We start from the raw sequence: 16,090 nt of genomic DNA, 5'->3' as shown, positions 1-16,090 counted from the left end.
CTTCCCCAGGGGATCTTTCTGACCCAGGAATCGAACCAGGGTCTCCTGCATTGCAGGCGGGTTCTTTACCAACTGAGTTATCAGGGAAGCCCTTCTTTCTTCATATGCAACTGGAAATGTTTCCTCTCCCTTTGTATTTCCGCCGACACTGCCGTATTTTTTCCGATCCTCTGGGGTTTGATGCTGTGATTGTCTCCAGAGTCGTCCCGCTCGTCTTCAGCTTGTAGATCCTGGTGTCCACTCCAGTCTCTGCCACACCCCAGTTGTAGCCTTCTTGATGCTCAGAACGATCGACTGCCTGATCACTGCAACATAAGAGTCTAAAGTTCCCGAGAGCTGAGTGATGGAGGTTTTCCAGATTTAGATTCATCTTCCTCCGGAACTTTCTGTCTCAGCCAGCCTGGCTTAGCATTTTCCTGCTCACACGTCCTCCCTCTTTTGACATGCTCTCTCCTCTGTTACCACCCTCATGCGTATCTCACGTCCCACCTCCTTCATAAGTTTTTTTTTCCTGAAGAGAAGCCGCATTCCCGGGAGGGCAGCTGGAGCTGTGTGGGAGCAGCATGGGTGTCTGGCAGGCTCCTTGAGTGTGGTCCCCTTCTGCCATTCAGTCGCACGAGCCCGGGTCAGTCAGCTTCTTCCCTTGAGCCCCAGATTTTCATCCACAAAATAAAGGCAGCTGGCCCAGGTAAAGGACGAAGGGCATTTTAAATGTAAAATCCAGTGATAACACCCCGAAACTCCTTTTGTTTCTGCAAGTGATTGAAAGTGAAGTCACTAATTGCACACCTCGGATCACTGCAGGTCCAGCCTGAAGAGGGGGCCGTACAGCTCGGAAGACGACTTTGTGATCCCGCCTCCTGCTAAGCTGACCCGGGTAGAAGAACCAAAGAGAGGTGTGTTGGTTTACGTTTCGTAGTGGGAGTTTTCAGTGGGAAGTGAGCTCTGAGTCCAGCCAAAGCATGAATTCCTCAAACAGACCTCATCGGTGTTGACTTCCCTTGAGTGTTCCTCCATCAGAGCAGCTCCTCCTGGCTTGAGCTGGGACTTCCAGCAGAGTTAAAAAGAAGCTGAAAGCTGTATTCCTTGAGACAGATTTTTATATTGGTTCATGTTTGCCATCCTTAATGTAGATGTCTCTTTTTGTTTTTCCCAATACCCACAATCTGTTTTCTTGTTTTGCTCCTATCAATGAATTACACTTTTCCCCCCTCCCCATTGGGGATCAGTGCTTCTCTATGTGCGGAAGGAGTCAGAAGAAGTCTTCGATGCCCTGATGCTCAAGACTCCATCCTTGAAAGGCCTGATGGAAGCTGTAAGTAGTAGGAGCTTTGTAATCCTTTTACTTGCATAGAATTCAATCAGAACAAATTTTACCAGCCTGTCCAGGTTCCTTGGTGGTGCTGAAGCCTTTCCTGAGTCCCAGCACCTTGTCTGTGGCTGAAGCACGTGCCACGTTTCACCCTGACCCCACCCCCCAGCTTAGTCTTCAGCAGCTGCAGGGCTGTGCCTACCTCACACCACTGTGCCCAGCGCACCCATTGGTAGATAGTAATCACCCAGCAGTGTCTAGTCCACTGAACTGAGTGGATTTGTGATGAACCTTGGAATGGTTTAACTTTCCTTTGCTTGGTTAAAGAGAGATTGTCACTTAACAGACTACTTAGAAGCCAACAAAAATTATTTCTATCAAAATCTTAAAAACTTCCACACATAAAACGGTGGCTCCTCCATCGGCCTTTGGAACTCCTGATCTTGGGGAATGACTGAATTCGTGTCAAGATCTTACCCTAAGCCTATTTGTGAAAAGGCAGAGTTGTGACCAGAGGTGACCACAGCCAGGTGATTTAAAGTGAAGTCACTAGTTGCACACTTCTGATCACCTGCATGTCTAGCTTGAGAAGGGGCCCATATGACTTTGGTGGCTTGGAGATCCTTTTGCCGCAGCATCTCAGCAAATGGCCCAAGAGCACACTGACCCCAGCCTGCCCTTGGGGACACCATAGAGAGACACGAGAAGGGTACCAGGCTGATCCCTGTTTTGGCTTTGCCCCAGAGTGAAATTCAAAGGATCAGCACTGTGTCTTGATATGTATCCACCTCGGGCCCCTATAAATCATCGGAATCTTTGTGCTCAAAGTGAGTCTGTAACTCGGCTGAAAGCAGGTTTCCCCTGATTACTGCCAAATGTTGAATTCATTTAACAAATGTTTGTGAAGGGCTTACTTTGTGCCAGGCACTGTTCTTGGCACTGGAGATACAGGAGTACGTGACCCAGTGCTGAATGGAGTTTAGGTTCTGGTTAGGAAGATGGCTACAGTGAAATCGGCAGAGGCCACTGTGTAATTTGCCAGGTAGCACTGATGGATGCTGGGAGAAATATCCGTAACCTCAGATATGCAGATGACACCACCCTTATGGCAGAAAGCGAAGAATAACTAAAGAGACTGTTGATGAAAGTGAAAAAGGAGAGTGGAAAAGTAGGCTTAAAGCTCAACATTCAGAAAACTAAGATCATGGCATCTGGTCCCATCACTTCACGGCAAATAGATGGGGAAACGGTGGAAACAGTGAGAGACTTTGTTTTTTGAGGTTCCAAAATCACTGCACATGGTGACGGCAGCCATGAAATTAAAAGACGCTTGCTCCTTGGAAGAAAAGCTATGACCAACCTAGACAGCATATTAAAAAGCAGAGACATTACTTTGCCAACAGAGGTCCATCTAGTCAAGGCTATGATTTTCCCAGTGGTCACGTGTAGATTGAGAGTTGGACTATCAAGAAAGCTGAGCGCCAAAGAATTGAAGCTTTTGAACTGTGGTGTTGGAGAAGACTCTTGAGAGTCCCTTGGACTGCAAGGAGATCCAACCAGTCTATCCTAAAGGAGCTCAGTCCTGGGTGTTCATTGGAAGGACTGATGCTGAAGCTGAAACTCCAACACTTTGGCCACGTGATGCAAAGAACAGACATTTGAAAAGACCCTGATGCTGGGAAAGATTGAGGGCAAGAGGAGAAGGGGACAACAGAGATGAGATGGTTGGATGGCATCACCGACTTGATGGGCATGAGTTTGAGTAAGCTTCAGGAGTTGGTGATGGACAGGGAGGCCTGGCGTGCTGCAGTCCATGGGGTCACAAAGTCGGACGCGACTGAGCTGCTGAACTGGATGGACTGCTCAGGGACGCTGTGGTGAGAACTGAGGTAGTGCAGGGGGTGGCCGCCAGGGGGTGCTGTTGCTCAGTCTCAAGGAACCGGGCGCCACAGAGGCTCCTCGCTTACACCTCAGCCAACGGTGCCCAGCGGCCCCCAGCGCCACCTGTCGCCCTCTGCTCTGAGTCATTCGGCTTCCTGTGACTTATCCCGGTTCCTCCAACTTCCTTGTCTCCTGACAGCCCTTCCTCACTTCCTGATGATGGAGAGAGAGGAGAGTGTGGAAAAGACTGGGACTCACTGTGCCAAATATAACTCATTCACAGCGCTTAAGGAATTCATCCCAGCCTCCCATCTCCTGGGCTGGGGGTTTCATAAACACAGTGATCGTCCAGTGGTACCGAAAAGAGGTGAATGTGCATGATGGCATCTTGGATGTGGTTCGATGTGTATGGTATATCTTCGTTAGATTGAAAGTGATCTACAGGCTGGTCTTCTGAGGCCCCGATTTCAGGGCCGCCCAGAGGCGTGCTCTTCAGATCGAGGGTGGGCAGGGCGGTGACCCCTGGGTGGGAGCAGTCTAGATAGCTGCTCAGATAACAGCGTCTGACCTAGACTGAATCTGCCCCTGGTCCTTGGAGTAGCTGTCCCCTCCCTGTGCAGACAGCTCCATGTCCAAGAGGAAACCTCCAGAGCTCACTGCACTGTGTGGACCCCATGCCCCTGGTCGGGTGGGGAGGTGGGCTGGGACTGGGGCCCGCAGCCACGCCTCAGCCAGAGCCCACTGCCCTCCAAAGAGGCTCTGCCCTTGGCGAGGCGCCGGCCTGGCTGTGGCCAGGGCCCTTGGATGATCCTTCTGAGCGGTAGAATCACAGTTCCTTCTTTCCGGTGATTCCATATCTGAAATGAACTACTTTGTTCTGGACACGCCTTAATCCCACAATAGTCGTGGGGTATGTGAGGTGAGGGTCTCTCTTTCCTGTTGAGAGGAGGCCAAGGGTTAGAACGGTCACCTGCCAGTGGAAACTGAGTCAGAACTGATGCCGTTTAGGCGTGTCTGACTCCAGAGTGAGGCCTTTGTGTGCTGAGTAAAGTGCCTGGACAGGATGCTTGTCAATACGCATGGAGCCTGCAGCTCGGAGAGGGGCCCGTGTGGATGTCAGCATGCCTGGAGCACAGAGCTCAGAGAGGGACCCACGTGGATGTCAACACGCATGGAGCCTGCAGCTCAGAGAGGGGCCCAAATGGATGTCAACATGCATGGAGCTCCCAGCTCAGAAAGGGGCCCACGTGGACGTGAGCACACTTGGAGCTCCCAGCTCAGAGAGGGGCCCACGTGGACGTCAGCACACTTGGAGCACACAGTTCAGAGAGGGGCCCACGTGGACGTTAGCACACCTGGAGCACACAGCTCAGAGAGGGACCCACGTGGATGTCAGCACACTTGGAGCACACAGCTCAGAGAGGGGCCCACGTGGACGTCAGCACACTTGGAGCACACAGCTCAGAGAGGGGCCCACGTGGACGTCAGCACACTTGGAGCACACAGCTCAGAGAGGGGCCCACGTGGACGTCAGCACACTTGGAGCACACAGTTCAGAGAGGGGCCCACGTGGACGTCAGCACACTTGGAGCACACAGTTCAGAGAGGGGCCCACGTGGACGTCAGCACACTTGGAGCACACAGTTCAGAGAGGGGCCCACGTGGACGTCAGCACACTTGGAGCACACAGCTCAGAGAGGGACCCACGTGGACGTCAGCACTCTTGAAGTGCACAGCTCAGAGAGGGGCCCCCGTGGACGTCAGCACACTTGGAGCACACAGCTCAGAGAGGGACCCACGTGGACGTCAGCACTCTTGAAGTGCACAGCTCAGAGAGGGGCCAACATGAATGTCAACACACATGGAGCTCCCAGCTCAAGAGAGGGGCACACATGGATGTCAACATGCATGGAGCTCCCAGCTCAGAGAGGGGCCCACGTGGACGTCAGCACTCTTGAAGTGCACAGCTCAGAGAGGGGCCAACATGAATGTCAACACACATGGAGCTCCCAGCTCAAGAGAGGGGCCCAAATGGATGTCAACATGCATGGAGCTCCCAGCTCAGAGAGGGGCCCACGTGGACGTCAGCACACTTGGAGCACACAGTTCAGAGAGGGGCCCACGTGGACGTCAGCACACTTGGAGCACACAGTTCAGAGAGGGGCCCACGTGGACGTCAGCACACTTGGAGCACACAGTTCAGAGAGGGGCCCACGTGGACGTCAGCACACTTGGAGCACACAGCTCAGAGAGGGGCCCAGGTGGACGTCAGCACACTTGGAGCACACAGTTCAGAGAGGGCCCACGTGGACGTCAGCACACTTGGAGCACACAGCTCAGAGAGGGGCCCACGTGGACGTCAGCACACTTGGAGCACACAGTTCAGAGAGGGCCCCACGTGGACGTCAGCACTCTTGAAGTGCACAGCTCAGAGAGGGGCCAACATGAATGTCAACACACATGGAGCTCCCAGCTCAAGAGAGGGGCACACATGGATGTCAACACCTATGCAGCGCTCAGCTCAGAGAGGTGGGCAGAGGACTTTAGTTTTCTTGTTGCAGCAGCATCCGCTCATCAGACAGGACAAGTGCAGTGCACAGATATTGGGTGGAGAGAGCAGCTCTGTACTTTCTCTGTAAATCTAACACTGCTCTGTAAGGTATTAATTTCAAAAAACCATGGCCATATAATAGAGCTGTGACACCTGTGACTTTGGGAAGCAACCAACCCCTGATTCCACCTCTCTCCAAAGGCAGGTGGCCCCCCTTCCCCAGGATAGACAGGTCCTCATCAGTGTCTTTGTGTGTGCATATGTGAGAAACAGAAAGCTGAGTGTCTGTACCACTGTGTGAATGTATTGTTTTGTCAAGTCATGAACACAGAACTTTGTAATATTATTTTTCTTTTGTTCTTTTAGATCTCTGACAAATACGATGTTCCCCAAGAAAAGATTGGGAAAATCTTCAAGAAATGTAAAAAAGGGTGAGTGCTGACTGGCAGCCTTAGAGCCTCTTGAGTGATGTCAGTATCATAGAACACCCCTGTGAGTGCTGTCAGTGTCACAGAACAGCCCCTCTGAGTGCTGTCAGTATCATAGAACAATCTGAGTGATGTTAGTGTCACAGAACAGCCCCTCTGAGTGCTGTCAGTGTCATAGAACAACCTGAGTGATGTTAGTGTCACAAAACAACCTCTCTGAGTGATGTCAGTGTCACAGAACAGCCCCTCCGAGTGATGTCAGTGTCACAGAGCGGCCCCTCTGAGTGCTGTCAGTGTCACAGAACAGCCCCTCTGAGTGATGTCAGTGTCATAGAACAACCGGAGTGATGTTAGTGTCACAGAACAGCCCCTCTGAGTGCTGTCAGTATCATAGAACAATCTGAGTGATGTTAGTGTCACAGAACAGCCCCTCTGAGTGCTGTCAGTGTCATAGAACAAACTGAGTGATGTCAGTGTCACAGAACAACCTCTCTGAGTGATGTCAGTATCACAGAACAGCCCCTCCGAGTGATGTCAGTGTCACAGAGCGGCCCCTCTGAGTGCTGTCAGTGTCACAGAACAGCCCCTCTGAGTGATGTCAGTGTCATAGAACAACCGGAGTGATGTTAGTGTCACAGAACAGCCCCTCTGAGTGCTGTCAGTGTCACAGAACAGTCCCTCTGAGTGATGTCAGTGTCATAGAACAACCTGAGTGATGTTAGTGTCACAGAACAGCCCCTCTGAGTGCTGTCAGTGTCACAGGACAGCCCCTCTGAGTGATGTCAGTGTCACAGAACAGCCCCTGTGAGTGCTGTCAGTGTCACAGAACAGCCCCTCTGAGTGATGTCAGTGTCATAGAACAACCTGAGTGATGTTAGTGTCACAGAACAGCCCCTCTGAGTGATGTCAGAGTCACAGAACAGCCCCTGTGAGTGCTGTCAGTGTCACAGAACAGCCCCTCTGAGTGATGTCAGTGTCACAGAACGGCCCCTCTGAGTGATGTCAGAGTCACAGAACGGCCCCTGTGAGTGCTGTCAGTGTCACAGAACGGCCCCTCTGAGTGATGTCAGTGTCACAGAGCAACCCCTCTGAGTGCTCTCAGTGTCACAGAGCGGCCCATCTGAGTGATGTCAGTGTCACAGAGCAGCCCCTCTGAGTGATGTAAGTGTCACAGAACGGCCCCTCTGAGTGATGTCAGAGTCACAGAACGGCCCCTCTGAGTGATGTCAGAGTCACAGAACGGCCCCTCTGAGTGATGTCAGTGTCACAGAACGGCCCCTCTGAGTGATGTCAGAGTCACAGAACGGCCCCTCTGAGTGATGTCAGTGTCACAGAACGGCCCCTCTGAGTGATGTCAGTGTCACAGGACGGCCCCTCTGAGTGACGTCACTGTCACAGGACGGCCCATCTGAGTGACGTCATTGTCACAGAGCAACCCATCTGAGTGACGTCATTGTGACAGAACGGCCCCTCTGAGTGATGTCAGTGTCACAGAACGGCCCCTCTGAGTGCTGTCAGTGTCACAGAACGGCCCCTCTGAGTGATGTCAGTGTCACAGAACGGCCCCTCTGAGTGCTGTCAGTGTCACAGAGCGGCCCCTCTGAGTGATGTCAGTGTCACAGAGCGGCCCCTCTGAGTGATGTCAGTGTCACAGAGCGGCCCCTCTGAGTCATGTCAGTGTCACAGAACGGCCCCGCTGAGTCATGTCAGTGTCACAGAACGGCCCCTCTGAGTGATGTCATTGTCACAGAACGGCCCCTCTGAGTGATGTCAGTGTCACAGAACGGCCCCTCTGAGTGATGTCAGAGTCACAGAACGGCCCCTCTGAGTGACGTCATTGTCACAGAGCGGCCCCTCTGAGTGACGTCAGTGTCACAGAACGGCCCCTCTGAGTGACGTCAGTGTCACAGGACGGCCCCTCTGAGTGACGTCATTGTCACAGAGCAACCCATCTGAGTGACGTCATTGTCACAGAACAGCCCCTCTGAGTGCTGTCAGTGTCACAGAACGGCCCCTCTGAGTGCTGTCAGTGTCACAGAACGGCCCCTCTGAGTGATGTCAGAGTCACAGAACGGCCCCTCTGAGTGATGTCAGTGTCACAGAACGGCCCCTCTGAGTGATGTCAGTGTCACAGAGCGGACCCTCTGAGTGATGTCAGTGTCACAGAGCGGCCCATCTGAGTGATGTCAGTGTCACAGAGCGGCCCCTCTGAGTGATGTCAGTGTCACAGAGCGGCCCCTCTGAGTGATGTCAGTGTCACAGAGCGGCCCCTCTGAGTCATGTCAGTGTCACAGAGCGGCCCCTCTGAGTCATGTCAGTGTCACAGAGCGGCCCCTCTGAGTGATGTCAGTGTCACAGAACGGCCCCTCTGAGTGATGTCAGTGTCACAGAGCGGCCCCTCTGAGTGATGTCAGTGTCACAGAGCGGCCCCTCTGAGTGATGTCAGTGTCACAGAGCGGCCCCTCTGAGTCATGTCAGTGTCACAGAACGGCCCCTCTGAGTCATGTCAGTGTCACAGAACGGCCCCTCTGAGTGATGTCATTGTCACAGAACGGCCCCTCTGAGTGATGTCAGAGTCACAGAACGGCCCCTCTGAGTGATGTCAGAGTCACAGAACGGCCCCTCTGAGTGATGTCATTGTCACAGAACGACCCCTCTGAGTGATGTCAGTGTCACAGAACGGCCCCTCTGAGTGATGTCAGAGTCACAGAACAGCCCCTCTGAGTGATGTCATTGTCACAGAGCGGCCCCTCTGAGTGATGTCAGTGTCACAGAACGGCCATTCTGAGTGATGTCAGTGTCACAGGACGGCCCCTCTGAGTGATGTCATGTCACACGAGAACCCATGTGAGTGACGTCATGTCACAGAACGGCCCCTCTGAGTGATATCAGTGTCACAGAACAGCCCCTCTGAGTGCTGTCAGTGTCACAGAGGCCCATCTGAGTGATGTCAGTGTCACAGAACGCCCTCTGAGTGCTGTCAGTGTCAAGAAGGCTTGAATGCGTCAGTGTCACAGAACGCACCTTGAGTGACTACGTGTTCACAATCCATCTAAGTTGACGTCATTTCCAGACGCTCCTTGAGTGATTTTTCAGTCACAGAATCTTGCTTCTCCCTCTGAGTGTGCAGTGTCAAGATAGAGACCTTGATGATTCAGTGTCACAGAGCACTGTCCATTGATGAGCGTCTGATCGCGTCTGAACAGGCCCTCTGTATTGATTCATGTCCATGACCTAACACAGGATGATGTCAGTGTCACACGAGGCCCTCTGAGTGATGCCTAGGTCCAGATCAGAGGACTTAGGAGTGAGTTCAGTGTCACAGAAGTTTGCCCCTCTCACCTGATGTCAGTTCACATGAAGTGCTCTTTGGTTAGATGTTCAATACAGAACTGTGCCTCTTGAGTGAGTTGTGCGTGTAAGAGTCAGGCCTCTCTTGAGTGATTCATGTGCAAAGCCTGCAGGCCTTTGGTGAAGGTTCCATGTAACAGAGCGCTACCTCTGAGTGTAATCATGTCAGAAAATAGCACTAGGAGTATGTTTCGATTACAGTAGGTGCCCCTGCTGAGTGTGTCTGTGTCACGGACAAGCCCTTCTGATGTGACTGTACTGTGTTCACGAAAGTCCTTTATGAATGTTCAGTGCACATGAAACAGAGACTAGAAGTGATTTCAGTTCAAGACGCCTGCACTGAGTGATGCGTTACCCCTGAGTGCGTCATTTCACAAGCACCATTGAGATTGATATTGTACCATGTTCACAGAGGCGAAGTAGCATGGGGTCATGTACAGTGTCACTGTACAGCTAGCATCTGGAGTGATGTGAAGTTTGTGTCTCAGACAGGCCACGATCAGAGTCTGTTCACTTGTTCACAGACGGCCCTCTGAGTGATGTCATTGTCACATATAACGGCCCTTCCATGATGGAGTCGGTGTTCACAGAACGCCCCTCTGAGTGATGTCTGTGTCACAGAGCAAGCCCTCTGAGTGATGTCAGTGTCACAGAACAGCCCCTCTGAGTGATGTCAGTGTCACAGAACAGAGACTAGGAGTGATGTCAGTGTCACAGAGCGGCCCCTCTGAGTGATGTCAGTGTCACAGAGCGGCCCCTCTGAGTGATGTCAGTGTCACAGAACAGAGACTAGGAGTGATGTCAGTGTCACAGAGCGGCCCCTGTGAGTGATGTCAGTGTCACAGAACGGCCCCTCTGAGTGATGTCAGTGTCACAGAACGGCCCCTCTGAGTGATGTCAGTGTCACAGAACGGCCCCTCTGTGTGATATCAGTGTCACAGAACAACCCCTCTGAGTGATGTCAGTGTCACAGAACGGCCCCTCTGAGTGATGTCAGTGTCACAGAACGGCCCCTCTGAGTGATGTCAGTGTCACAGAACGGCCCCTCTGAGTGATGTCAGTGTCACAGAACGGCCCCTCTGAGTGATGTCAGTGTCACAGAACAGAGACTAGGAGTGATGTCAGTGTCACAGAGCGGCCCCTCTGAGTGATGTCAGTGTCACAGAGCGGCCCCTCTGAGTGATGTCAGTGTCACAGAGCGGCCCCTCTGAGTGATGTCAGTGTCACAGAGCGGCCCCTCTGAGTGCTGTCAGTGTCACAGAACGGCCCCTCTGAGTGATGTCAGTGTCACAGGACAGCCCCTCTGAGTGATGTCAGTGTCACAGGACGGCCCCTCTGAGTGATGTCAGTGTCACAGAGCAACCCCTCTGAGTGATGTCAGTGTCACAGAGCAACTCATCTGAGTGATGTCAGTGTCACAGAACGGCCCCTCTGAGTGATGTCAGTGTCACAGAGCGGCCCCTCTGAGTGACGTCAGTGTCACAGAGCGGCCCCTCTGAGTGCTGTCAGTGTCACAGAGCGGCCCCTCTGAGTGCTGTCAGTGTCACAGAGCGGCCCCTCTGAGTGATGTCAGTGTCACAGAACGGCCCCTCTGAGTGATGTCAGTGTCACAGAGCGGCCCCTCTGAGTGATGTCATTGTCACAGAGCGGCCCCTCTGAGTGATGTCAGTGTCACAGAGCGGCCCCTCTGAGTGATGTCAGTGTCACAGGACGGCCCCTCTGAGTGATGTCATTGTCACAGAGCAACCCATCTGAGTGACGTCATTGTCACAGAACGGCCCCTCTGAGTGATGTCAGTGTCACAGAACGGCCCCTCTGAGTGATGTCAGTGTCACAGAACGGCCCCTCTGAGTGCTGTCAGTGTCACAGAGCGGCCCCTCTGAGTGATGTCACTGTCACAGAACGGCCCCTCTGAGTGATGTCACTGTCACAGAACGGCCCCTCTGAGTGCTGTCAGTGTTCACAGAACGGCCCCTCTGAGTGACGTCAGTGTCACAGAACGGCCCCTCTGAGTGACGTCAGTGTCACAGAGCAACCCATCTGAGTGACGTCATTGTCACAGAACGGCCCCTCTGAGTGATGTCAGTGTCACAGAATGGCCCCTCTGAGTGATGTCAGTGTCACACAACAGAGACTAGGAGTGATGTCAGTGTCACAGAACGGCCCCTCTGAGTGATGTCAGTGTCACAGAACGGCCCCTCTGAGTGATGTCAGTGTCACAGAACGGCCCCTCTGAGTGATGTCAGTGTCACAGAATGGCCCCTCTGTGTGATGTCAGTGTCACAGAACAACCCCTCTGAGTGATGTCAGTGTCACAGAACAGCCCCTCTGAGTGATGTCAGTGTCACAGAACGGCCCCTCTGAGTGATGTCAGTGTCACAGAGCGGCCCCTCTGAGTGCTGTCAATGTCACAGAGCGGCCCCTCTGAGTGCTGTCAGTGTCACAGAGCGGCCCCTCTGAGTGATGTCAGTGTCACAGAGCGGCCCCTCTGAGTGATGTCATTGTCACAGAGCGGCCCCTCTGAGTGATGTCAGTGTCACAGAGCGGCCCCTCTGAGTGATGTCAGTGTCACAGGACGGCCCCTCTGAGTGATGTCATTGTCACAGAGCAACCCATCTGAGTGACGTCATTGTCACAGAACGGCCCCTCTGAGTGATGTCAGTGTCACAGAACGGCCCCTCTGAGTGATGTCAGTGTCACAGAACGGCCCCTCTGAGTGCTGTCAGTGTCACAGAACTGCCCCTCTGAGTGATGTCAGTGTCACAGAACGGCCCCTCTGAGTGCTGTCAGTGTCACAGAACGGCCCCTCTGAGTGCTGTCAGTGTCACAGAACGGCCCCTCTGAGTGACGTCAGTGTCACAGAGCAACCCATCTGAGTGACGTCATTGTCACAGAACGGCCCCTCTGAGTGATGTCAGTGTCACAGAATGGCCCCTCTGAGTGATGTCAGTGTCACACAACAGAGACTAGGAGTGATGTCAGTGTCACAGATCGGCCCCTCTGAGTGATGTCAGTGTCACAGAACGGCCCCTCTGAGTGATGTCAGTGTCACAGAACGGCCCCTCTGAGTGATGTCAGTGTCACAGAACGGCCCCTCTGTGTGATATCAGTGTCACAGAACAACCCCTCTGAGTGATGTCAGTGTCACAGAACGGCCCCTCTGAGTGATGTCAGTGTCACAGAACGGCCCCTCTGAGTGATGTCAGTGTCACAGAACAGAACCTCTGAGTAATGTCAGTGTCATAGAAAATTAATTTTGTCCACCTGAATTTGTGCCCAGTCAAGAACCAATTATAGAAATATCAGTGCAAAACTACAGTTTTTCTTACTAGATTATCCACATAAAGTTGATTTACTTTTCTCGGGCATCTTTGTGGATTTTTTCCAAGTAGAATCTTTGCTTCTCCCTTGCTGGCAGCAGTGCAGTGGCTCCAAATTCCAGAGCGCATGATAAAATTTACCAAGGGTGACAGCAGTCGCTGTCCCGTTTATTGAGCCCCCATCGTGAGTCGGGTGCTGGACCAGGCACGCGTGTGTTACTTAACTCTCATGTTGCCATTACTCTAAGACAGGGATTACTGCTCAGTTTCTGGATGCAGCAGCCGAGGCCCAGAGAGCCTAGGAGGCTTTTCCAGGATCAGGGGGCAGCTTAGTGCCAAGGCCAAGCTTCAGGTTCTGTTTTGACCAACATCAAAGCCTTTGCTCCATCTCCCTCCACCCTCCTGCCCTGAGTCATGTTTTCAATCATGGAATGTTGCTTCTTTGTTCAGAAGTTAATATTTTTAGAACTGTGTTACTTAAGTGTCAGTACTGTTTGGCCTGGGTAAGCAGGGTACAGAGCAAACATTCTTTGACTTAATTCTAAAGCATGTGGAATGTCCTCAATGGGTCTAGTGGGAAGGGTTGGCCTTGATAGTAGATCGACTAAACTTTGAGGGTAACTTGCTGGGGAAAATAGTCATCAGGGAGCTATGGCTTCTGATAGCGTAGGTTGACTTGACTGATGTGCCTTCTGTAGCTGGACCACGTGCTTCTTCTGTAGACTTACTTTGTTCACTGTAATAAGTACTGTTTATTGAATGATTACTGCACATGGAAATAATAACTCAACTAGTGTGTTTTCTTTATCATACATCCTGCACGTGAAGTGCTTTACCCGAGCTGCTCATTTCACCCCTACAACAACCATATGAGATTGACCCTACTATTGTACCCATTTCACAGATGAGGAAAGTAGGCATAGGGAGTATAACTAGTTCGCTTCACGTGGTACAGCTAGCAAGTGGTAGCGCTAGCTGTGAAGTTTGGGTGTGACTTCAGAGCAGGCAGGAGTGAGCAGGCCTGTCTCATCTCCCTTTTCCAGGATCCTGGTGAACATGGACGACAATATCGTGAAGCATTATTCCAACGAAGACACCTTCCAGCTGCAGATGGAAGAGTCTGGGGGATCGTTCAAGCTCACCCTCACTGAGATCTGAGGACGCCACGTCCACGACTCCCAGCAAGCTCAGCGAAGCTGTCACCTGGGCCTTTGGGGTTGACAGGCCACAGGTTTGCCAGTCGGCCACCTTCCAAATGTGGGTGGATGTCAGTGGATGTTGGAGGTGGCGCTGCTTTTGGCTTGGAGATAGCATTGAATGTATTGCATTGGCGTTTTTCAGATGACCCCAGAAAGCATATTTGAATTTTCTGCTATAAATACTTAGGATTAAAAGTGGAACTTTGTTCCAAGATTTGCTAGGTTACCTGGGTACCTTTAGGATATCTGCTACATTATTTATGGAACTGTCTCTTCAGCACGGGTGCACGTCAGACTCGATGTGACTCTGACCGCCTCAGGTCACGGGTGGGGTGCCCCCAACGGACAGGGGCGCCCTCTCTCCTCGGCCTCTCATTCCCCAGTAAGTGTTTACTCCAACAGGGCAGGTTACCAGAATCTTGCTTTGCGACTGTCTTGAACATATCAACTGCCTCTCTTATGAAGAACCCGAACGGTGACAGTGTGCCTCCATCAGGCTAAAGCTGCGTGTATGTAAGTGCAATACGTCTTGAAGGCCTGTGTCTGTAAATGTGTACATACCTGTCTTATATAAATAGATAATATATACATGTGGTGTCTGTACATACAGCGAAGAGACGCGATGAGGTCTACCTTAAGGACTTTCTTGAGACGAGAGGATAAGTTATTTCTGACCACCTACACCCAGCAGGTAGCATGCTGTGCTTCGTGAACCGCGCTCAGAAGCTTTCTCTGGGTTTTCCCAAACACAGCCACCGTTCCATAGCATAGCAAAACCTCAGATGACAGAGATGCTGCACACTCTTGAGAAGGTTGTCATTTGGATGTCTGCACTGTTTAACAAATGAAGTAAAGGAAAAAGCACTACCGCAGCTCACGTCTGCTGTGTCTGCTCGTATCAGTCAGGTGTCCCCGACAGCGGGAATAAACACAGTGATCACGGCACGTACTGTCGTCACTGTGAACCAGGAGATGCAACTCGGGATGGAGTGCTTCCAGATCTCTGTGCTACAGGAAATGACTTCTGTTTTATCACGTTTCAGAACCTCCAGGCTTTGATGGACTTGTATGCTAACATCTCTAAAAAGCATTCATGAGTTTATGAAACTGTATTACTATGGGGAACATTTTTATATGTGTTTAAATATATAAAAATACTAAAGAATGTAATTTTGTAATGGAAATGAAAATCGCAGGTATCTCTAGGTTCAGGGAAGTAGAATAGGCTATTTGTATACATAGGATTGATAGTTACATTCTTCCATTAAAATATTCTAATGAAGTATGTGAACCAAATTGCTGGCTTTCTAAGATAAGATGTTATGGGACACGGGTCATATAACAATATTTTGTATTTTGTTTTATGAAATTGATTTTGTCTTGTTTTTAATTGTATAATTGAAGATGTATTTTAAACCAAAGGGATTAAATTTTATATGTCTATTTCGTAATATGTCCTTTCCTGTTATTTAGCTTGGCTTTTCCTTTCATTAGTCAGTAAAAGCAGAATCTGTGATCTTAAAAAGCAGACCTGAAAAGAATCACCTTTGGGTTTTCTCCTTGTTTCCCAGCATGTAAACTTGGGAAAACTCTTCCTTCCTCTTAGTCTTGCCTTAGAGGGTCTAAAATGATCTGAGTAATTGTTAACCGAGGGAGACCCGACTGAGTTTTTAACTACTACCAAAATTTAACCACCAAAGCTTAAGGTAAATGCTTTCAGACCTGAAATCTCAGGGTTCTTAGTTTAAAGCTTAACAGGAAACGTTTGGTTTAAAAATCTACCAGGGACTTCCCTGGTGGTCCAGTGGTTGGGATTCTGTGCTCTCACTGCCAAGAGCCCAGGTTCCATTCCTGGTCAGGGAAGTAAGAACCTGTAAGCTGTGTAGCTTAGCCAAAAACAAGGAACAAAAATCTACCTGTAATGTTTCAGATCATCAGAATTCCTCAATCAAACGGCTGTTGATAAGTACACACCGGTAATCCAGGGCCTAAATGTGATAGACACTGAAGTATATTCCTAGTGAACACATGATCACACAAATGAAGTA

General features: G+C 51.1%; 1 protein-coding gene across 2 annotated transcripts in view; it reads left to right on the top strand.

Moving 5' to 3' along the window:
- The window catches only part of GRHL1 (grainyhead like transcription factor 1), a 56,874-nt gene extending 41,381 nt beyond the window's left edge, over window positions 1–15,493 (top strand). For both annotated transcript variants that reach the window (XM_070451813.1, XM_070451804.1), the window contains exons 13-16: window positions 805–896; window positions 1,230–1,315; window positions 6,111–6,175; window positions 13,887–15,493. In XM_070451813.1, coding sequence (XP_070307914.1) covers window positions 805–896; window positions 1,230–1,315; window positions 6,111–6,175; window positions 13,887–14,001 — 358 coding nt within the window. In that variant the 3' untranslated portion in view covers window positions 14,002–15,493. The remainder of the gene's footprint in view (window positions 1–804; window positions 897–1,229; window positions 1,316–6,110; window positions 6,176–13,886) is intronic.
- Window positions 15,494–16,090: the final 597 nt, after the last annotated feature.

This window comes from Odocoileus virginianus, chromosome 2 (assembly GCF_023699985.2).
Source record: "Odocoileus virginianus isolate 20LAN1187 ecotype Illinois chromosome 2, Ovbor_1.2, whole genome shotgun sequence".
NCBI classification, from domain to species: Eukaryota; Metazoa; Chordata; class Mammalia; order Artiodactyla; family Cervidae; genus Odocoileus; species Odocoileus virginianus.
This window is presented reverse-complemented; position numbering and strand designations above follow the sequence as displayed.